The sequence below is a fragment of the Marmota flaviventris genome, chromosome 1 (genome assembly GCF_047511675.1).
Source record: "Marmota flaviventris isolate mMarFla1 chromosome 1, mMarFla1.hap1, whole genome shotgun sequence".
NCBI lineage: Eukaryota > Metazoa > Chordata > Mammalia > Rodentia > Sciuridae > Marmota > Marmota flaviventris.
Genome location: NC_092498.1, coordinates 43553005 through 43576557, shown reverse-complemented (window position 1 = coordinate 43576557; position 23553 = coordinate 43553005). Strand labels below are relative to the sequence as shown.

General features: G+C 31.3%; 1 protein-coding gene across 1 annotated transcript in view; it reads left to right on the top strand.

Annotated features, from left to right (window-relative positions):
- Positions 1-17081, top strand: part of Tfec (transcription factor EC) — a 29049-nt gene extending 11968 nt beyond the window's left edge. The window contains exons 3-7 of the mRNA XM_071607654.1: positions 6744-6858; positions 8770-8826; positions 12182-12257; positions 15197-15344; positions 16237-17081. Of these exons, the coding sequence (XP_071463755.1) occupies positions 6744-6858; positions 8770-8826; positions 12182-12257; positions 15197-15344; positions 16237-16617 (777 nt within the window). The 3' untranslated portion in view covers positions 16618-17081. The remainder of the gene's footprint in view (positions 1-6743; positions 6859-8769; positions 8827-12181; positions 12258-15196; positions 15345-16236) is intronic.
- Positions 17082-23553: the final 6472 nt, after the last annotated feature.

Below are 23553 nucleotides of genomic sequence, written 5' to 3'. Positions count from 1 at the left end.
TATGCTTAGATTAATTTTTGTGTGTAGTGAAAGATAAGGACCCAACTTCATTCTTTTTCTTGTAGATATCCAGTGTAACAAACGCCCACTGTTAGAACTGTTCTTTTCCCGTTGGATCTAGTCTTGGCACTCTTGTGAAAAATTATTTGGATTGAGGATATAGCTCATTTGGTAGAGTGCTTGCCTCACATGTACAAAGACCTGCGTTCTATTCCCAGTACCACAAAAAGAAAAAAAAAATATTTGAAAATATATCAGAGAGTTTATTTCTGCTGTTGTCATTATGCTCCATATGTTCGTATATTTGTTTTCATGGCAGAATCACACTGTTTAGGTTATTGTAACAATGTAGTAAATTTTAAAATTCTGAAGTGTGAGACCTCCAACATTTTCTTCCTGGTCATTTTAGGGTCTCTTGAGATGCATATGAATTTTTGTATGCATTTTTCTTTTCTTTTTCCTCTTAATTTATTTTTACTTTTTATTAATTGTTTTTAGTTATACACAGTATTAGAATTCATTTTGACATAATAAAAGTATAGAGTTTATATCAAGTTCAAGTGGATGTATTCAATGATAAGGTTCACTGTGGTATATCATGTATGTACATAGAAAAGTTATGTCAGATTCACTCTACTGTTTTTCCTTTTCTTATCCTCCCTTCCTTCTCTTCAATCCCCATTCTTCACTCCACTAAACTTCTTTATTTCTTAAAAAAAATGCAGTTGAGTTTTGATATGGATTGCATGAATGTGTAGATTGTTTGGGTAGTATTACAATCAACAATATTGTTTTTCCATTCGTGAACATGGAATGTCTTTTCATTATTGATATTTTCATTAATTTCTTTCAGTTGTATTTTTTAGTTTTTGGTGTACAAGTATTTAATTTCTTGTCTAAGCATATTCCTAAGTATATCATTCTTCTTTATGCTATTTTAAATGGAATTGTTTTCTTAATTTCTTTATCAGAATGTGCCTCACTAATGTGTAGAAATGCAACTGAGTTTGGTGGCTTGATTTTATGTCCTGTACCTTGACTGAATTCAAGATTTTCCCCTTGGTAGAATCTTTGGATTTTCAAAATGTATCAAGCCATGTGTGAACAGAAATCATTTTGTTCATTCCTTTTCAGTTTGCATGACTTTTGTTTCTTTTTCTGTCTAATTGCTCTGGCTAGAACATCTAATATGATGTTGAATAGAAGTGATGAAAATGGGCATCATTTTCTTACTCCAGAACATACAAGGAAGACTGTTAAATCTCAACTTGTACTGCAGTTATATTCCTTTTGATTTGAAATATTGTTTATTTAGTCTTCTGTTTTTTAATCGATCTTTCCAGAAGTGTGTTTAGTTTATCTAAATCTAAAATTAATCTATTTTTTTATATTATTATTTGAATATACACTTTCTTTAAATATTGTTTTGTCATATTCCAGACATTTCTTTATGTGGTTTTTTTAATTTCAGTGTGATTTTATCTTTACCCTTGTGTTGTTTGACAACTTTTAAAAATTTGCCAATATTTTGTAATCCAGTGTTTTATTAATTATGTTGAGCATTTCTTTTGACTGAGTACATATCACTTTTCAAACATTTCATATGTACTTTAGAAAGCTATGTATTTTGTATTCTTGTATATACAACTACACGTATATAGTTTAACATATGGATAGTTGTATATACAAGAATATATATGTATATATATATTGATATATAGCTATATATCAAAGAATATATATATATATATATATGTGTATATATATATATATGTGTGTGTGTGTGTGTGTGTGTGTGTGTATCAGGCGATGCATTTATATGGATATATATATATTCTTTGATATATATATCGTGCATTTATATGGAGATATATATATATATCTCCATATAAATGCATCAGGCCATGCATTTACTTTTATTTGTCAAGTTTTCTATAGCATTACTAATTATTTTTGTCTGCTAGACTTTTCAAACTATTGCTAAACTATTCCACTATAATGATTGATTATTCATTTTTCTTTATATTCCTAACCATTTTGTGTCACATATTTGAAATTTTTATGCCTGCATGCTAATTATTGTAAGACCTTTTTTTTAAAGCTTCCTATTTTATATTGACTCTTTTCCTAATAGTGTTTCTAATTTTAAATCCAATTTTCTCTAATATTAATATAGTTTTATTTAATATAAATTTTCCTATAGTTTTTATCTGTGGGTATATTGGATTTCATTATTTCATTCCCAAGTTTTGTATATCCTTTCACTAGGCATATTTATATCTTGTAAGCTATTTACATTTAGTTCCTATCTTCTTATTCACTATGTTAACCCTTCAGCCAGCTGTTTGACCTATTTACATTGATTATTATTAATTGATATATTTCACCTGCTTCTCACTTTGTTATTTGTGTTTCATATTTTTTAAGAGAGAGAGAGAGAGAGAGAGAGAGAGAGAGAGAGAGAGAGAGAGAGAGAGAGAAGAGAGAGAGAGAATTTTTTAATATTTATTTTTCAGTTTTTTGGTGGACACAACATCTTTAGTTTTATGTGGTGTCGAGGATCGAACCCAGCACCCTGCGCATGCCAGGCGAGCGCACTACCGCTTGAGCCACATCCCCAGCCCTGTGTTTGGTATTTAATATATTTATCTTTGATACTTTCTTATCACTTTTATGTCTTTTGTTTCCATGCTAATTTAATCCACTGATACTGAAATTATCCATAACATCATACCAAGTTATAAGGTTATAGATTTCATTTTATCTTTGTTTTTGTCCCTCATTGCTACTATTTTTAATTCATGATAACTGCATCATGATATTTGATCAATTTTATTTTACTGTTTTAAAGTCTACCCTTTAATTTCTCTTCTTATTTAGATATATTTCATCCAAACTCTTTTCAGTTTTAGTCTTTGTGGGAATAAATCTTCTTAAACATTTTATTTATTTAACATTGTATGCTTAAGAATATTTTTATCCTAGCCTTATATGTGAATAACATTTGGGCTGACATACAATTGTGTTTTTTTTCTTTCAGTTTCTAAAAATATTGATTTATTTTATCTTTCCATTTAATTTTGTTATTGAAAATTTTTATTAGTCTGATTCCAGATTCCTCACAAATGACTTTTTCCCCTTTCTTTAGGCTTTTAGATTTTTCTCTTCCCTCTTCAATTTCAGTATGCTATGTCTGGATTTATAGTTTTCCTATTATTTTCGTTGTTAGCATCACATAGACACTTTGATTTTAAATAAAAATAAAGTAACAATAAAATAAAATAAAATAAAAATGGAAAGTTTTTTACTTAGATAATTCTTTGAAATTTATCTCCATTATTTCTTACATTTCACTTCTTCACTTTATCTTTTCCTTTTCTAAGACTACTATCATGTATGTTTTGATTTTAATAAATTCATCCTCTATATTGTTTAACTTTACTTTTATATGTACTGTTTGTCTTTCACTCTCCTTTCATGTTACTTTAATCTGATCTTATACTTTATTAATTATTTTATTCCTTTCCCAATGAATACATTAAGAAATGCTTTTCTTGTTGTTATTTTGCAGGGTTTATTCCCTAAGTAATATATTTTTTCATACTTCCTATTTCTGCTTGGTTCTTATTGGTCTCATTGGTCATTACTACATTTTCTCATTATTATTTTCTATTGTAAACTATTACAAATTCCTTCTCTTATTTGTTTTAGGCTAATTTAAGAAGTTTGGCTTCCTTTGCTTTACTTTTTTTTTTCTTTTCATGATATTTATAATGCATATTATTTTAGTTTTGAAATAGACATTTTGCTAGGTGTTTGCAATTTTGCCTATGAGCTTATTTTCTTCAGGAACTATTGGCTATTGTTAATGGAAGTATGTATGTGGAAAGGTCAGACCCAATATATTTCAATTCTTATGATTTCAATAATGGAGATGTGAATACAATCTAGATACCAGGAAATCACTGTTAATCACTCATCACCTCAGAGTAATTTCTCAGATCAGAAGTTCACATTTTTCTATCATAGAGAAATATTGTCTTCTAGAGAAATGTGCTCCACCTTGTTGAATAGATTCTATAGCAAATTTCTTATTTAATGTCTTTAAACGGTGTTTGTTGTTAATAAAAATGTTCATCTATTGCCATGCCAAAGGTTTGCCTTATTGAAAAAGTAATCTGTTTTTTTAATCAAAATAAGTATTTCTTCATGAAATATCTATCCCATTGCCTAATGATCTTTAAAATGAAGTTAAAATTTAGACCTTATTGCCTAAGTAACTTACACCTTTGATAACTGTAGATATAAATTTGCTTCATAAGCTCTTCCAGATGTACATATAATTGTTAAATTTCCACTAACATTGTACTCTTACATCTTTTAATAGAGAAAAGGCACTTTAGATTAGCAAAGTGTATTACATGCTTGGAAATTGAAATCCAATAGTGTAATGATATTCAAAAAGTGATTAGCCATTTACATGAAATAGAATAGTACCTACAGCATAAAATTAAATAGGTTATTAATCATCATGCTTTAGGGCATAAATTAGACAATAACCAAGGTCAAGAGAAGATGTAGCATAGCTATAGTTAAGCAGGATTAGATTCATTATCAGAATTCCAGCCCCATTTCTAAGGAATAAAATTCATTGGCTACTCTCTAACCAGGTAATATGGACCCATGAAGTGCTATAGTTAGGACCCTCTGGCTTTATTGTTACAGTGTGTATGTAGGATAGCTCTTTCTCTTCTGTAACATTTCTGCAATTTGCCACTTCAGTATTGACATCCATCTCAATTCAAGCTCTTCAGAGAAAAGCACTCTATCCCTGGTTCCTTCCCCCTCACTCCCTATCCTTTTATTCAGCGTGTCCATTATGATTCTCCAAAGCATAGTGGAAATGTACAACTCAGGTTGATGATTCCTTATCTCATAGCCAACACACTTTTCAAAAACAATCTTGGAATGTTGTACTTTTAAAACTGTGACTAAATGACTCACAACATAGGGAAAGCTTTGCTTTTTTCTCCCATCTAAATGTATTTATCAGATACTTCTAATTGTATTTATCTGATACATCTTTCCAATTTGGTCAACTTTGTCCTCATTTTGCACATGAGGAAATTGAGAAGGAATAGATACTTGACTTGAAGAGTACCCTTCCAATTTCCATAAATAAAAACACATTCTGAAACATTAAGTGTGTATAAAACAAAGGTGATAACGCCTAATAAAGTCAGTTATGTGGTAGCATATCCTATGATCACAACTACCTGGGAAGTTGAGGCAAGAGAATTATGAGTTCAAGGTCAAGCTGGGCACATTAGCAAGATCTTGCCTCAAAATAAAACATTATTTAAAAGACTGGGGACATAATTCAGTGGTAGAAATTTTTGTCTGTCATTTGTGAAGCCCTGAGTTCAATCTCTAGTATCACCAACAAAACAAAAGAAGGAAATAAAGAAGTATTATATGCACTATAGAAAGGTCTTCATTGACATGTACATATTTTTTTGCATTTAAGTAATTTCAACCATTTTTTTCAAAATTCTTTTTCCTTAGAAATAGATAACATTTATTACATATACTATAGTGGTATATTACCTTAGAAGCAAATATTGATCTTAATATATATTTTGTTTGTATTTATTTCCAGTCTGATTTTATAAGTATCAAATAGTTCTCTCAGGTTGAATTGTAGTTTTACAAAAAGTGGGAAGGTGGAGTTAGATTTTCCACAATAATCTTGTTAAAAACATGTTTGATTATATGTATTGTTCATAGTCCTTTAGGAAAGAAAAAAATGTTGATACTTAGCTTTTGGCTAATTGCCTAGAAGTGGAATGAAAACCTTTAGAATGGAAATATTTTAAAATTTAAGATCTTACATTGAAAATGTAGCTTGTTGTGGAGTAATAGTATCCACTTGGAATATGAATATTGTTTAAATTTAATTTTCTTGGAAGATCAAGTCCATAAGCATGTTTTAAATAATGAATTGGTACAGTTTTGAATTGTGTATAAAAGGCCTTAGCTTTTCTAAAAATATGTTCTTAAGAAGCACTTCATGAATAGCAGTGTTGTTATAATTGGATGTACTCTATATTCACTAGAGGCAGAAGTAGTTTTAGAATACTTTTGGTTACCAACTGGCATATTTATAATAATCTAGAACATTAAGTGTGCAATGAGAAAATGTATGTCTTCCAGGAAGGAGAGTTCCTCACTTAATTAGCAGTGTAAAATGCCTCTTGACTGTGAGTTTCTGGTAGCATTGACGGCATTCAGAAGCCTCTCAGATATTCAACCATTATACCTAATTTGTGGTGCAGAAGGAACTTTCCACTTTTGCTAAGATGTGTATTGATTTTTGTCCAAAATGATAATTTTAATTGTATTCATTTATAACCACATCTTATGCTGGCTCAAACTTCCATAGCTTTGTAAATATTAATCAGAATTTTCCTTCATGCATGAACTGATTTCTTTTTTTGTTTAAGTATAAATAGATTTTTTCAGCATATCTTATCCACAAGCATTTCATAATGTATTTAAAAATAGTTAATGCATACTCACCCTCTTATTTAAAATTAAAACACTATATATTCCCATTATTGTTATTATTATTATTAACAAACCAACAAATTTAAAATAAAAATTTTTAAAGTCTACAACTAACTAAATGTATCCATGTGCACAGAGGTGTTTGATTGATTGATCTTTTTCTTATTCCTCTAAAGTTATCTGGAAATATTTTGGATGTCTATAGTGGCGAGCCCGGGATTTCACCAGTTAATATGGGGCTTACAAGTGCTTCTTGTCCAAGTGGTTTACCAATGAAAAGAGAAATTACAGGTAATGTTACTTTTATATTTTTATTCTGTTTAACTTTTATTAGCTACAACAAATATGAGAGACATGCTTGATCATATTAAATAGAATTTCTAAAGAATATCAAGATATTTGGCTAAAAAGGAAGCAAATGAGAGTAAATTAATCATTTTTACAGTACCTACATTGTAAGTTAATTTAATTCACAGTTTAACTGAATTGATTAATTAGTAGTTGTATGTATGTGTTTATTAATTGTATACACACACACACACACACACACCACATCCTTCATTTAACATGGATTCATTTTGCTATTGAATAGATGGAATTTATTAACATGGTTGCAAAATGACATATCAAATTAGGGAACTTCTTTTTTGTGATTAGAATTGGATACAAGACAAAAGCTTAATTTGTTTTTTTGTGTTTTAACTTATTTTATGGATTTCATGAAAGATTTGCATTTAACTTTCTCAATTGGGGAAAAACCCTAAATTTTCTATAGTTCATTTAAAAACTGTTACAACTCAGAAGAGATAAAGGACAGAGTCAAATTCTTCATGATACATAGACACGGCATAAGGATTGAGAGGTTATTTTCCCAAAGTTATATATCTGGTAAGAAGCAGAAATAGTTTATTGTAAGGATTTCTTGACTTACAAATCCAATGTCAGATTTCTTACAATAATAAATATAAAATGTATTTGAAATTTTTATAACAAGTTTATATATTTAGAGCTCAAAACTGGTCTACAGTAATTTTACGTATTTAATACTAACATTTTAAGTAAATACAAAATGGATGGTCTTAGAGCTTAATAACTCAGGCATGTTTAAGCATTTAAATTATTTAGATTATAATTAATGACCACAGTTTTAAATGATTTAAAAAGAATGTATTACTTTATTACCTATTTTAATATTATAATAATTCTAAGACACTTTCTAATTATCTGCTGTTATATAATAACAAGTTAAATCTCCCAGTTTAGCAGCTTGATGTAAACATTTGTGACCTTATACATTCTATGAGGATTGGGACACCAGAAGAGGCTTAGAAAATTGGAGCTGAATCAGAGTCTATTATGAAGCTATAATCCAGATGTCAGTCAGAGCTCCACAATCTGACCCTTGACTTAGGCTGGAAGAGGCACTGCCAAGGCAGCTCATTCATGGCTCTTACATTTTAACGCTGCTTGTTGACAATTGGTCTTGGTTGATAACTGTGTGAATCTTTCTCTCCATGGGTTGCTTGAGTGTCTTCATGACATGAAAACTAGTAATCCAAGGGGTACAAAAGTAAAAGCTAAAACATGTCTTGGAAGCCACAGTAAACATTTCCACAAAATTCTATTGGTTTCACAGGTCAACCCCATTCCGTACTGGAGAGAATCATCAAGGGTGTGAGAATCATCAAGGGCCATCTTGAAGGCTGATGGCCATGAGCACAATCACATAGCACATGGAGGGTAGGGTCATTTACTGGAAGAAAGTGTGGAGTTCAATATAGATACCAGAGAAATGTAGTTAGTTCCAACACTTGGGGTGTACAAAATCACATTTATTTATGAAGAATTAAGATTGGAATAATTTCTTTTTGAGTTTCAAAATTTGGAAAATAATAGGTAGGAATAGCAGTGATTGAATAGTTTAATATAGTCTGTATGCTGCACCGTTTTCATAATCATCACAGTGATTTTCAGGTAGATATTACGATTGTATTCATTTTACAGTTGAGGTACCTGAGATAAAGAGAAGTCTGATAATCAATCAGATGGCTATTAAATGGAGAGCCAGGAAACAAATCCAGGCTATAAAACCATTTTGGAGGAAGGAGTATTGTTTTTTCATTTAATATTTCTGAATTGTGTTGCCTAGAAAAGTTTTGAGGTATAACCAAGCATTGTTTTAATTATTTTTCTTTTGATCAGAAACTGACACTAGAGCTTTGGCAAAGGAAAGACAAAAAAAGGACAATCACAACCTGAGTGAGTATGTTTTTCTTTCTTTCCAAACAAAATTAGTTCAAAAGGAAGTGCATGGAGATTTAAAGTATATGGTCATTCATTATCACTCCATAAGAACCCAAAGTCAGATGACCAAAATTACACAGTCACAGATGAGCTATTTTGGGAAAGGGGAACCATGTGAACTCTCCAAGAAAAAAAGGTGCAGATTTTCACAAAGTGAAACATTCTGAATTCTCTCCTTGATCATTCATTCTTAAGGAGGCTGCCTGTGCCGCAAATGAATACATTTGGTTACATTGGCACTGTGCTGTGACTCATTGGTTCAAAGATTTAAAAAGGGAGAAAATGACTTTAGAAAGTGTAAACCATTTAAATATCAGAAGCACCAGTTCAGGTTCTCATTTTTCTGTGTCAATTTGCTCCTTCCTTCCTAATGATATGTTATCTGAAAGGCATTGCTTATGTGTTAATGCTGAATTCCACCTCTGGGAAAAAAAGAGCTTTTATGCCTTCCTCAGGGTCAATTTGACTCTGATAACGAGTCACATGAGATGGAGAAATACAGGCAAAAGAAGGAGATTAGCAGTAAGGCTGGGCTTTAGAGTGCTTGGTCTTGTCTTAAGTGCTTAACTATCTCAAGTGAGCTTGATCAATCCAGTGTGAAGCCAAATCAAAAACTGAGAAAAAAGCCAAACTGCACAAAAGTAAATAAAACTGTAAAGCCTTACAATGTAATTTCTTTACATGTAATTAGTTGAAATTGATTTTCCACCTATCTATGAGACCTACATCTGTGCATAATGCACTTGCATCCCAAGGTGATGACAGTTAGGTGAGTCTGAGAGGAAGGAGCTAACATATGGTTACAGCAGTCCTCAGGGAACTGATCTAACTCCCAAATCCCTCAGTAGGAGAGGGACAAGGTGAGTATGAGTAGGGAGAGCTAATGGCTGTGGAAGAAATGAGTACATTGAGGAACTATGTTTTTTTTTTTCCTTAATAAACCTGTGAATGATTATTCTCCTTGCTTTTCCCTTTATTTCCTGTATGTCTGCAGCTTATGTGACAGGTTATTTAATATAGAGTATGGTAGTTATCTGGTATGTGCCTTATCAAAGTGTTCTCTGATCTGACTTCTCTTGCTAATTCATCTTGCTTTCAAGGGAAAAATCAACGTTAAAAAATTAATACCATATATGTTAAGTATAATGGATCTAGATCAACTTTTAAAAACTATAAAACTAATGGGGTTGTGGCAAAAGTACAGAGGTCCCATTTACCAGAGTTTTAGATACATAAAAAGTATAAATCAAGCTAAAAAGTGCTAAATTAAATGTGTTTCCTAGAAGATCAGGAGTGATTTTGGAATTTTCAGGTTGTTAAGTCTGGTGTGGGAATGTCAGGGCAGGGCATGCCAGCCTTCAGCTTGAAGCTCACTTCACTTCTTTTCCCACCCTCTATTCCATTATGTGCAGCAAATGGCCTGAAACGTATGTGTATACACCCCACCTTGTACATTCAAGCTCTATACACACCCCTAAATATTTTGGCCATGTCCTGTATCTGAGGGTCAGTACACAGGTGCCATGTGCCAAGAGGTCAGACCCAGGCTTGGAAGTGGGCCAGGGAAATGGACAGGAAATTTCTGGTGCAAATTAGAAGAACTAGTTTAAAAGGATTCCCTGGGGCTTGTGGATGTCTTGCTTAGTGGGGAGAGGTATAGCCAGGGCAGGAATGAGTGTGTCTTCTAAGTATGTATTGGAGGAGTGGTCTCTTTTGTCTGCATCTGGAGAGAGGATTGAGCGATTATGTCAAAAACATGAAGAGTGAAACCACAAAGCATAAAATAATTTAGTATTTTCTTAAAACATGACTTTTACAAATGAACAGCGTCGAGAAACCAAATATATAATTAGCCATTGAAAAACTGATACATACAATCTAATAAACTAGAGAAATAGCATATTTAAAATACAAATTTAAAATATAAGGATACCGTATGTGAAAATAGAATTACTAACAAATTCTCACTGTAAAATAAACATGTATTCCTATCAGTTTTACCTTTCTTTATTTTGTCTTCAGTGTTTTTATGTGCTATCATTGCTGGGTTTTGAATCACATGCACAGAAGAAACAGGATTGGTACAAGGGGAAAATAAACTCTTTTAAGGATTAGTTATATTCTAATTTTAGAAAGAAATTCAATGTTCTCGATCTGAAGATTAAATCCATTCATAGTAATTTGCTTCATGGAATAGGTTCACCAAACAATGGATGTTCTTTGATGACTTTCATTATTTCCAGTTGTGATTTTCCTTTTCAGGTGTATATTTTACTTTTCTTTAAGTATTTTACAACATTTTTGAAACATATTTTCTTCTTCTTGGCCTTTTTCTACCTTTGTATACCTGAAAGCTTTAAATATGTCAGCTATTGCAAAAGTATTATATGTAAGTAATTGCTATGGTTTTTGATAATAAGAATATAGAGTGACTGCTCACAATCAATATAGGAGACTCATAATATGCCTGGCATTTTTGAAACAGCATAGAAACAAAATTGCCATAAGTAATTATTGAACCCCAAGTTCAATTTCTGGTACCTACCCTCACACCCCCCACGCACCCTGGAAAAAGAGCCTATATCAGTAGTTCTCAAATTATGGACCTTCTACTGACTGCATCATTATCACCTGAGGACTCATCAGAAATGGATATCTTGGACTCTATTCCATATCTAGTAAAAGCAGAATCTCTGAGTATGGTGTAAAAATCTATTTTAAAATTCCTCTAGGTATGTCTGATGCGTTCCAAAATTTGAAAAAAAAAATTATCTATGTTATTAAAAACTTTAAATGGAAAATTAATTGATAGTCTAATCAATATACATTTATTTAGCCCTTCCTACATAGGTCAAGTTCTCTAGTGATACAAAAACAAGGAAGACATGACCCCTTCCTCAAGATAGTCTTGGTTAGCTAAGCACACACCAATCATGTGTTACACATTAAAATAGACAGGAAGAATCAAGTGTGGTGCGTGACTTCAAAAGATCACAACCATGATGAACTGACAAAATATGTGCATGTAAAATAACAAAGACATGTATGTGTGTGTGAGTAAATATTATAACAATGGAAAATATTGTTTTAAGAAAAAATGTTTTTAAAATATTGTAAATCATATATTCAATTCTAATAATGTAACTTAGAATAAGATTCATTTGAATTCTTATTATTGAGAAGTGCAATCTCTTAACTGAATGGCGATGTTTTTGCCACTGTTTTTAAAAGATTATTAAGAAAGTTTACAGCTGACCAAAAGTGAACTGTGTTTTAATGAGAATAATCAATAATATTTCTTCTTTAATAGTTGAAAGAAGAAGAAGGTATAATATTAATTACCGAATCAAGGAGCTTGGCACACTTATTCCAAAGTCTAATGATCCGTGAGTTTAAAATCATTTCTATAATAATGTTATGGTTTCAATGCCCCCCCCAAAATGGGTGGGAGGGGATAAGGGAGGACAGAAGCGATGATTAGGAAACTAAGCAGCTTACGAAAAGCTAAGGCTATTGCTGTCCCCCCATTGTAATATATCTAGTCCAGAGTGGTCACTATTAAGCATCTACTCTGTTCCCAGAGTTCCCCTTCTGAGCATAGGAAATAAGTTAATTATTTCTCCTCAGTTCATATTAGGTCTCTTAGTATAACAATACTGGCAGTTTTAGTGGTATGAAGAGCTATTTATGATGCTGACTGGGATACTCAGTTTATGGTTATAGCATCTTTTACAACTTAAGATTTATGTGTACCTAATAATGTAATCGTCAGATTCTTCAGAGGTCTCCAATTTGTGGAGACCCTAAAGTAAAAAATGGAGTTGTAAAAACCTGTTGATTGATGGGACCAGGTTTTTTTGGCAAACACACAGAATCAAATACACTGTTTGTGTTTGCAAGTCTCAAGAAATAATTAATCAAAGTGTTGAGTTAGAATTTTGAATGTTTATACAAAAATATAAAAACATGCTTTCCAGAGTTAATAATGATTTGAAAATGACCTCTGCAAAAGCTGGCATTTTTCCAGATTTGATGATGTTTGATAAAGTGGTATTTGTGAGAGTTGAATACACTCTTTCCCTAAATCCAGATTTCCTAATTAACATGGATAATTTAATAATGTGTGAAGTGCATGCCTAAGATAACAGTAAATTGTACATTTCCATATTTTTGCCTGGTGGCAACCCCTACCACAATTTATACATTGGTGTTTCCTGATTTGACCCTAATATCTTTCAAGTTTGACACCCTCCAAAAAATGTATTTTCTTAAAAACAAACTATTTTACAGAAACTGAAAGACCAATATCAACATTCTCTCTTTAGTCCTGTCTTTATGGAGGTTTATTGTTTATAGAGTACTATAGTAAAATTTTTATTTTCTGATGTTTATAGAGTACTATAGTAAATTTTTTATTTTCTGATGCTTGAAATCTTGGAGAGACAGGCAAAAATCACTTTTACATGCAAAAACAACTTTAAAATTTTAAAGAAAGATGTATCTTACATTCAATTGGCTTTAGATAGAGTGAATGTTTCAAAACTTAATAAATGACATCAGGTACAAATTGAAGAAGGGCTCATTAGGTGTTCCAATCACTAGTCTGAAGGTTCAATTTCAGGTCTAACTAAACAATACTTTAAATTTCAAAGTTGGTTAGCATTATATTTTTCATCTTATTCCTCTTATTCCTCCTCCTTTAATTTTGTCTTCCCATGAGAAGAAATGAAACAAAACTAAGAATCCATAAGACTTCTGCCATTGCTTGGGGTTTTGGTTCATGAGACTGCTATGTTTCTCAGTTAGATACTTTCTCAGTACAATGCTGAAAGTAACCTGTCTTCACATCCATCCCATCACAAGATAAATCCCTGTGAGTAGAAAGTCCCAATAGCTATAGTAGAATGTCCCCCTAGAAATCTGATGCAGCATTTCCAAGCTTGAGACACAATAGTTTGTTGTATTTCACAGAAGATGATTCTCACCTGAAGACAGAAAAATGGAACTTCCATTAGTTCATTACTGCTAATGACATTGTCCCTTAATCTAGACTCCCAATGAGACACCTTCTGATCAGATCTGTTATAAACTGTATTTTCCCACTTTTGACTCTTAATAAATACATATTAAGATCAATATAATTCACATAGATCACATAAACCAAAAATAGGGGCATTTAAACAAAAACATGTGTAGGAAAATATAAAACTTCTTTACATGCTTACTTTATGCTCTATTCAAAACATCTCATGCCTCTAATTTGAAAAATTGTCAAGGTTTTTTAGCCATTTTGATTGATGTTTATCAATTAATTCATTCTTATTTGCAATAAATTCTTATTTGTAATTACAATTAGTATCTATTCTAATACAGAATTGCATTTATGGACATATGCTTTCAGACAATAAAATGAGTATAATGTCCTATAATTTTATACCTAAAATTTCTCCTATATTAAAAATAAGTTTTAATAAAATATTTTCTATGCAATAGCAGTATTGCTTAACTACATTTACTCATCTTAAATTTATTTTAAAATAGCTATCTGTATCCAGCTTTTTTTTTTTTTAAAAAAAAAAGCTTGATACTGTTTGGGCAGAAAAGTTGGCCAAACAGTTTTAGAAAGTTTGCCTTATTGCATTGTGATGTTGCTAAACTCTCAGATGTGTTTCACAATCCCTGAGGATCACATTCAGGGGAGATTTTGTTTATTTTTCTTAAAAACATAAGCATCCTTATTAGGAAGTAGGTTAAAAGATTGGTACATTTGAGGGGCTGGGGTTGTGGCTCAGCAGTAGAACACTTGCCTTACCTGTATGAGGCACTGGGTTCGATCCACAGCACCACATAAAAATAAATAAACAAAATAAAGGTATTGTGTCCATTTACAACAATTTTTTTTAAAAGATTGGTACGTTTGAAATTATCTTTAAAAATTTAGGCTTAAGTCGTCAGTAATGTACATTTCCTAGTTCATTAATGCAGAAATACTGCACATAGATTTTAATCTCAGAGTTAATAATAAAAGCAATTTTCACTAAAAATATAAAAACTGTAATGGTAGAATCATGATATTGCATTTAGCTCTCCCACAAAAAGTCACTTTATTACTTTCTTTTGACACTTATTTTCATTCTGGGATTAATTTTACTATATAAGGGCTTCTTAACTATTCTATTAAAATTTCTATTCAGAAGCAATAATATCTAAGAGTGAATAATAGTCATGTAAATCATTATTTCATATTAATGTAAAAGATTTTGTAAGTTCTTATGAATTCTGCTGACATGCACAATTGTGAAAAGGTTATCTCTCTGTTCTACAGTGATATGCGCTGGAACAAAGGAACCATCCTAAAAGCATCAGTGGAGTACATCAAGTGGCTACAAAAAGAACAACAAAGAGCCCGGGAGTTAGAACACAGACAGAAGAAATTAGAGCAGGCTAACAGGCGACTTCTACTCCGAATTCAGGTTTTTATAAAAATGATGCCATGCGCTGTGCAGCTAACACATGACTCACTTGTCATCGGTTTTATTCATTGGTGTCATTTATTCTTTTTTCTTATTAACAGTTATTTTTCCTTCTGAAAGATCATTTTATTACCTTTTAGAAGTTCATGAACTGGTTTCTTTCGATTAGGTTTTGATTAGAAATCCAGGATCAAGATGACCTAAAATATGCATACAATGAATGACAATGACTAATCACAAAACACAGAAAATAGAGCTCATTTCATAACTACACAATGTTATTTCACCAAAAAAAAAAAAAATCAAGTAGAACATTTGTTTCTCTAGATAATATTAAATACTAAATTCTTCCCTCTCCCTTGCATTCTTTTAGTAACATGGCAGTATCATTGCCTTAGGGCATATCGTACGTACCAGCTTAAATTATCAGTTTATGTCAACTGTTCATGTGACCCCCAAATACCCAAATAGGGGCTTTCATAATTCTCTCTCTTTAATGTGAGTATGCTTGTAGCCAGGTAAAGCATTTACTTTGTGTCCATGCAATGTCCCTGAATTATGGTGAGAAATTAATCAGAAAGAACAAATAGAAGATTTGCTACTATTTCCAAATGGCTATATTGTAGTCTGAACCACTATGGGACCATAATATGACATGAATTCCTTTAGAGAACAACGAGAGCAGATTTTTTAAAAAATCTGAGTAATTTTCCAGGGTTAATTTTCAGGTATCAGAAATGCCACACATTCCTTTATTTCGGGAAAATACATGTAACTGTATTACTCTTTGCTTTGAAAGCTTGTAAATATTTTTGTTTTGTTTCTGGTTTATTTGCTAGCATTATGCCCACTTTCAAAGGCATTTTTAAATGAGTTTTGTTTGAAATTGCAGGAACTAGAAATACAAGCGCGAGCTCATGGTCTGCCAACCCTGACTTCACTTGGCACTGTTGATTTAGATGCCCATGTCACCAAACAGCAGACCCATCCTGAGCAGAATTCAGTAGACTATTCCCAACAACTGACTCTGTCTCAGGGGCCAAGCCCTGAGCTCTGCGATCAAGCTCTGGCCTTCTCTGATCCTTTGTCACACTTCACAGACTTATCATTTAGCGCTGCTTTGAAAGAGGAACAAAGATTGGATGACATGCTACTGGACAACACAATATCCCCGTTTGGAACAGACCCTCTGCTATCTGCTGCTTCACCTGCAGTTTCCAAAGCAAGCAGTAGGAGAAGTAGCTTTAGCTCAGAGGATGGTGATGAGTTTTAAGAAATAAACAAGCTCAATCCATCACCTGGGAAGCAAGTCTGTGCTGGAGCTATGCAGTTGTGTTCTGTGTATTGCTTTGGCTTAATTTTCCTGACAGGAATATGTTGCCCGTGAAAAGCTGATTAGAAGCAACAGAAGAATTCACAGGAAGTAAAGACATGCTGTTGAAGAATTATTTAGGACTAAATATTTTCTTCTTTCTTTAAAGAGGCTACTTAAATTTTGTTTTCCTGGAAAGAGGCACATCGTAAGAAATAGCTCTGTGCTGATGGGTAGTATTGGGACTAACAGCCTGTGAAATATACAAACTGACTGAAATGTACAAAACTTCTCTCAGCTGTTCACTTCCTTGCTAGTCACATATCAAAGCATCAGTTTCTAAGAATGAAGATCAACAAGTCCTGTGGTCATTATTTTTTTCTATGTTGTCTAAAGTTCAAACCTTATAGGGAAAATAAGTATAAAATAGACTATCTGTCACTTATAACCCAAAAGTGACTATAATAAATATGAGAATTTTCCATAATAAACTACAGAAAATTTACAAAAAACATGGGTTACCAAAATGAGACCCTTGTTTCCTGGTTAGTTCAATTACGTGAATTCTAAAAGCATTCTTGCATATTTATGTCTCCATGGTCTGTTCATAAAAATGAACCAGTTGAATAATTTCCTCCAGAACATGGTCTAGAATTTTATCAGTTCACCCAGACACCCATACAAATGCACACAATACCAAGTAGTACGTATTCTTTTATTTTCATTCATTTTTCTGATTATCTAATTAGGATTACAAATCACATTTAAAATTGTTTTCTTCTTTAAGAGAGTTTAAATAATCAATTTCAGTATATAAAATATAAAAGGTCCCCCTATTAGGAAATTGTGTGAGGTATCTAACATTTATCAACATGTCCAATGTTGGATATAGATTAATGGTTGATACAGTTTTGTTCTAAATTGAACAAATATTGAAAATTTTACTGGTACATGGGGAAATATGAAATCCTATGGTAGAATGATTACCTCATGCTTAATTCACAACAATAGCTCCTATTTTGAAGAATTAAAATAATTTTAATTGATGTGGAAAAATAAGTATTAATTTCTCAGAACAGTCATTAAAAGCAGGTAGCTTATAAAGGGATTCTTGGAATTGCAGTAGGTCCTGGGAAAATATTAAACAAATGAAGAAGATGATGTTACTACTGGGTGGGAAGATTAATAAAACTAAATGAAAGGCAACAAAAAAGGATAGAAAACATATAGAATAAAAATCTAAGCATAAGCTGTAACATAGAGACATTCAATACAATGAAAATGAATGACAATGTCTAGGGAAGCCATGGAATTTGACTTCTCTTTAAAGGCATAAGTCGGGTGAAAGAGAGGTGGTATATAGACATAATATCAACCAAATAATAAAAATAAGGATTATATTGTGGAGGTACCTTCATGAGACATTCATTAAGGGATCTGGTCATTCTATTAACTTTCAGTTGGAGAGTTCTGGAAAAAGAAATTGGCAACAGGTTGTGGGGGTCCTTGAAAATGAGAATAAAATGATAATGTAGCAATGGAAGTTTTTAGTAGGAGTGAGCAACCAAAAATTAAAATATATATTGCTAATCTTACTAAGACATAATCTATCAAGAATATTAAACTTTGAAATAAATTTTTGAAAGGGTCTTATTTTTTCACCTGGAAATATGTCATCACAAAATTTGAGATTTTAACACTGATATACATGGGGAAATATGAAATCCTATGGTAGAATGATTACCTCATGCTTAGTTCACAACAATAGCTCCTATTTTGAAGAATTAAAATAATTTTAATTGATGTGGAAAAATAAGTATTAATTCCTCAGAACAGTCATTAAAAGTAGGTAGCTTAGTTTATAGAAACTGTTCCTTGTGAAAGAGAACAATTAGATAGTTTCTCCATAAATTTTGAAGAGGATATTGAATATGTAGAGCTATATAACAAAGTCTACTTTATTATCTGAGTTGATAATTCATTCAACTTTGCAAATTATAGAGAAATTATAGCTTTGGAATCAATGGAAAGCACACCATTGTAGGGAAGTTGGTTTTTGTTCTTCTACTCACAGTTCTCCTTTCTTCATATTCTAAGATGACTTGACCTGATGATGCTATTGTGACATCAGTTTCCATTCTTTTGAAGTTCTACTTGTCCTTGACCCTATGTCTCATATCTGGGCTGACATAAGGACTTGGCACAGGATAGTAGAGCCTGTTGACAAGAGATCTGAAGATGGGACTAATATTTGCTGCTCTATTATAAATATGAGATATCAGGGAATTATAAAATGGGTAATGGATTTTTAAAGTCAAGGTGAAGAGTGTTACTGTGCCTGTCAATGGAAATAGGCTAAAAATTAATTATACAGTAGTTTTAAAATTTTCATGATATGAATCCCTTCAGAATCTAGTGGAAGATATATACCATCTCCCCAGAGAAAATGTAGATCTGTATATTGTCAATATAGGACAATAAATTGCATGCTTCAGAAGGTTTTAGGAACCTCCTGAATGTCTTCTTGAATCCCAGATAAAAAATTTCTGCATCATTTCTATAAATTCATCCATAGCTACTTAACTATATATGAAGAGACAGGTGTGTAGTTATTGTCGTACATAATGAGGGAGCAGGGAACACTACTTATCTTAATATTATTATTCTAGTTGTAATGCTATTGAAGCTGCATAATATGGTAAATTTGTACCAAATACTAGATTATTTGCTAATTAATTGGTTCATTTATAAAGTAGTCCAATTTCATATATCCCCTCCCTACTCAACAAATTATACTTGCCATATGTTACATATTTGTGGAGCTGTACTCTGTCATTATTAGATACTGTACACATCCAATCATAACATTTGGAAATGATGAATATACATTTCAAAGTAAAAATAATGAGAATTCAAAAGCAAATAATTTGAGTATCTAAGAATCAAGAGAGACTCTTAGGAAAACTGATAAATATCTATAATACTTTTGCAGTAATGAGACTTCTCATAACAGCAAAAGAGGCAAATTGTTTATCAAGCAATTTGTTCATAAAAATATCACTTTATCACAGGACTCTTAATAATTAACCAGGCCTTGTTCATTCAAAGGATTAATGCATAATTGTAATTCAGATTTTCTTATTTAGGTAAGATAATATTAAATAATTTTATTATCTTTCGCTATATTTTCAAAATAATGTCCAGCCAAATCTTTTTTCTATTTATGATAAAATGTTGTATACCTTTTAGTGTATTCTCATTATGCAGCTTTTTCTAATCCTCAAATATCTTGGGGATTTCCTGTCAGTAGATATATCTGTTTATAATTTTTTCATTTAGTTTTTCATCTTGAACTTTTCTATATGAATTTTAGGACATATATACCAACAATATTTCCTCAGTTTTCATTCATATCAGTGACTATAGCTTTCTTAATATAGGTTAAAAAAGTTTGAGAATAATAAATAGTGAGATGAGCTAATAACATTGAGAAGTAGCTCCCCTCCTTTTAAAAATCTGTTTTCCCCACTCACATAACTGTATATAAAACACCTAATAGCTCTTATTTTAAAGAAATAGACACAAATAATTTTCTTGGTTTAGTGTGCTCATTTATCTCATTATCAAAGAAGTTAAATTTCAAAAATTTAAAGAAGATATATTTTTCTTCTATTTGGATTGACTGAGTCATATTGGAATTTTCTTGTGCTTCAAGGTATCAGTAAAATACTTTTGTTTTTCTGGCACTGTGGGATTTAAATACATAAATGTCTCAACTAAAATTTCCAATAGATTTTTAATCAACACCAATCATTCATATCTTGGTGAATGTAATTAATAATAATCTATTACATATATCAAAATAGAAGACAGGAATTTGAATAAATTCTTTAACATTTTCTATAATGCTGGTATTTACTGATCTTTTGATATCTATTATATGGATAAAACTGGAATCAATTAATCCGTTCACTGTGTAATCAGCATTAGATTAATCACCTGAGTTTCTTGAAAACACCTGAAGTGTTGAATTTTGGTTCCATATTGATAATGGCTTGCCTGGTATGTGCTACATGGATCACGACCTTTGCCCCTCCAGTAATCTGAATGTCAATAAGTAGAAGAAGCCAATTTGAGTTTCTATACACTGTGTGTAAAGGGATTTCATTATATTTATTTAATAAATACTAAAATCATTGGGTGTGCTGATGATCTAATGTGTCATATGACCCTCCTGCCATTATTATTTATAAAACAAGTTACAGGGGGAAAACAAATTAAGCTTTTGTCTTATATCAATTCTACACATAATATTTTAGTTCTTATAAGATTTTTAATTTGATAACAAGGAAACTATTCAAAAATTGGGAAAGAAAATCAGACTTCCTTAAAGTTGTCTGGGCCACGCATTTCCCTGTGAGCTTCATAGATAATTTCAGTGTATAAGAGTCTCAGAAAACATTTTGATTTTAAAAAGCCTCTTCCACTATCACACCAATTTGAGGATAAAATACTGCTACCTACAGCTTTATACATAAAAGGGAACTTTTTATCTTCTTGTAAGGGATTTGTATGTGTATTGTTATATGATCAAATGATTTCTGTTGTTTTCTGCTGATAAAATCCTCTGTAAAATGTCTTTTTTTCTTACATTATACAACAGGATTAAAGAATAAAATTAAAGACTTTGTGTTTGCATCACTACCTCTCCTATTCCTTCACTACCTTTTTATTTCAAAATTCTGTTTTTTCCAGAGAAATAAATTTTGTTTGTATTATTTAAAGTATGTTGTTGTACATAACAAATAAAATGTACAAAACAAAGGGTAGACTGTTATTCTTCTGAAAGAATTATAAAATCAGTAAGTTACACATTGCATTTTCCTTTAAAATATAACTTACTAAAGTTTAAAAGCAAAGTAAGTTCAAGAATCTTGTCTAGCAGCATAGCAGTTGCTTATGGCATGCTAGTCTAAAATTAATTCAGCTATTTAATCTTAATAATAACAATGTAGTTAAAAATATTTGACTTTAATAGCATTTTATATATATGAATAGCTGAAGTAACATTCCTATAATTTTAATCTAACATTGGTTAGATCAGGAAAACAATGTTAATGTAATAAGACTGTAGACTTTGTAATTATTGCTATTTTTCATTTTTAATAACAAAGTAATATGTCTTATTTTCTAAGAAAATGAAGAACATTGGTGTATTTTAATACATACATGAATCTTTGTACAAGTACTTTTAAAATGCACCAATATTTTCTTTGCACATATTAAATGAAAGACTATAATTATTAAAGGTTTTAATATACTTTTTGTTCTGCCTCCATATATAGACTGCACTGGAAAATAGAATGTGGGTTAATCATTAAAAAGGATAGTTAACAGCCAAGAGACTTCACAAGTGATAACTGCTTACTACAGAGTCCAGGCTGAAAACCATGATGCAATATTTCCCTATTATCAAAAGAAATTGTTACATTCGATGTGGTCTCCTGCCATCTGTTTCTTCATGCTGTTATGGCTTCGATTTATGGAAAATATTTATCAGGATGTTGCAAAATTGCTAACAGGAATAATAGTAGCAGGCAAATCACTAAGAAATTCTGAAATACCTTTCAATATACTAGATGTTTCTCAGAAAATCTAAGATATATAGAATACTGTATTCTAATATGCAAAACTTTTAAATCTGCTAATTAGTATTGACTAGAACTATCCCTTGGTAATGAAATTAATAAGAATTTTAGCTGTGTTAACACTTTCTAATATTTTATACCATGCTTATGGATTTCTTTTAAATATTTCTGCTTCAAGTATGATGACACAGAACTGCTTCCTGAGTTAACGGTAAAGATTGATGTTATATGTCTAAACATAGGCTCATTGGTTTTTTTGAAAATTAATGCTACATAAATAGATGTTGCAAAAGACTATCAGTGCCCAAATACTGATCAATATAATAATTTATGTATGGAAATAATACCCAAACTAATATAGAAGAAGATAAATTATTATTTTTAACACTTTAAAGACTAAAAAAATGGATGACTGAATGAATTTTATATTTGACTGGTGTTGAATGCATATGTAAATGTATGATGTGTTTACCTGATAGAGCTTATTGAAAAATTTTCAAATCTCTCTATATTGATAAAGGTTACACACATAAAATGTTATTTTATGTTATTCTTTATTAGATTATACAGGTAAGAAACATTTTAAGCTATCTTCAAATCTCTTCTATTGGGAATGTGCATGCGCGTGCACGCGTGCGCACACACACACACAAAACTTACCTTAGGTCAAAAAGATGAAGAAAGTTGTAATGCACTTTAATATTTATTTGCTAAAATATGTGATATCTGCAGCTCTATATTATTAAAATGTAAGAGAAGCAATAATTTTATTGACCATCAAAATGAAGAGTAAAACCTATTTCAAGGAAGTTGTTATTGTTATTGTTGTTATCAACTGCAGGGTTCAATAAAACTTATTGGTTACATAATGGGTACCCATCATTTTAGGTAGATATCAGTTTCATTAATTGGCAACCATAAGACAAGAGTACAGTGTTTTCAATGGTGATGATTTAGAAAGGATCCACCACATTGTGGTTAAATATATGATTCACATAATAAGAAAAAGGTGCCTTGAGGCTATTGTTCCTAGCATGGATTAAAATTTACATATTGCTTCTCCTTATGTCAAAACATCTGGTGCCTGCAAATGCTAACATTTCGTTAAAAAGTTTCATAAGCCAGGAAAAGTGGATTAGAAATATTGCATGTGAATCATTCAAGCATTATAATAGAATAAGAGCTATGTTCAGGAAAAACTAAATTGCTGCAAACAATACTATAATTTATTTACATATACAAATGAAAA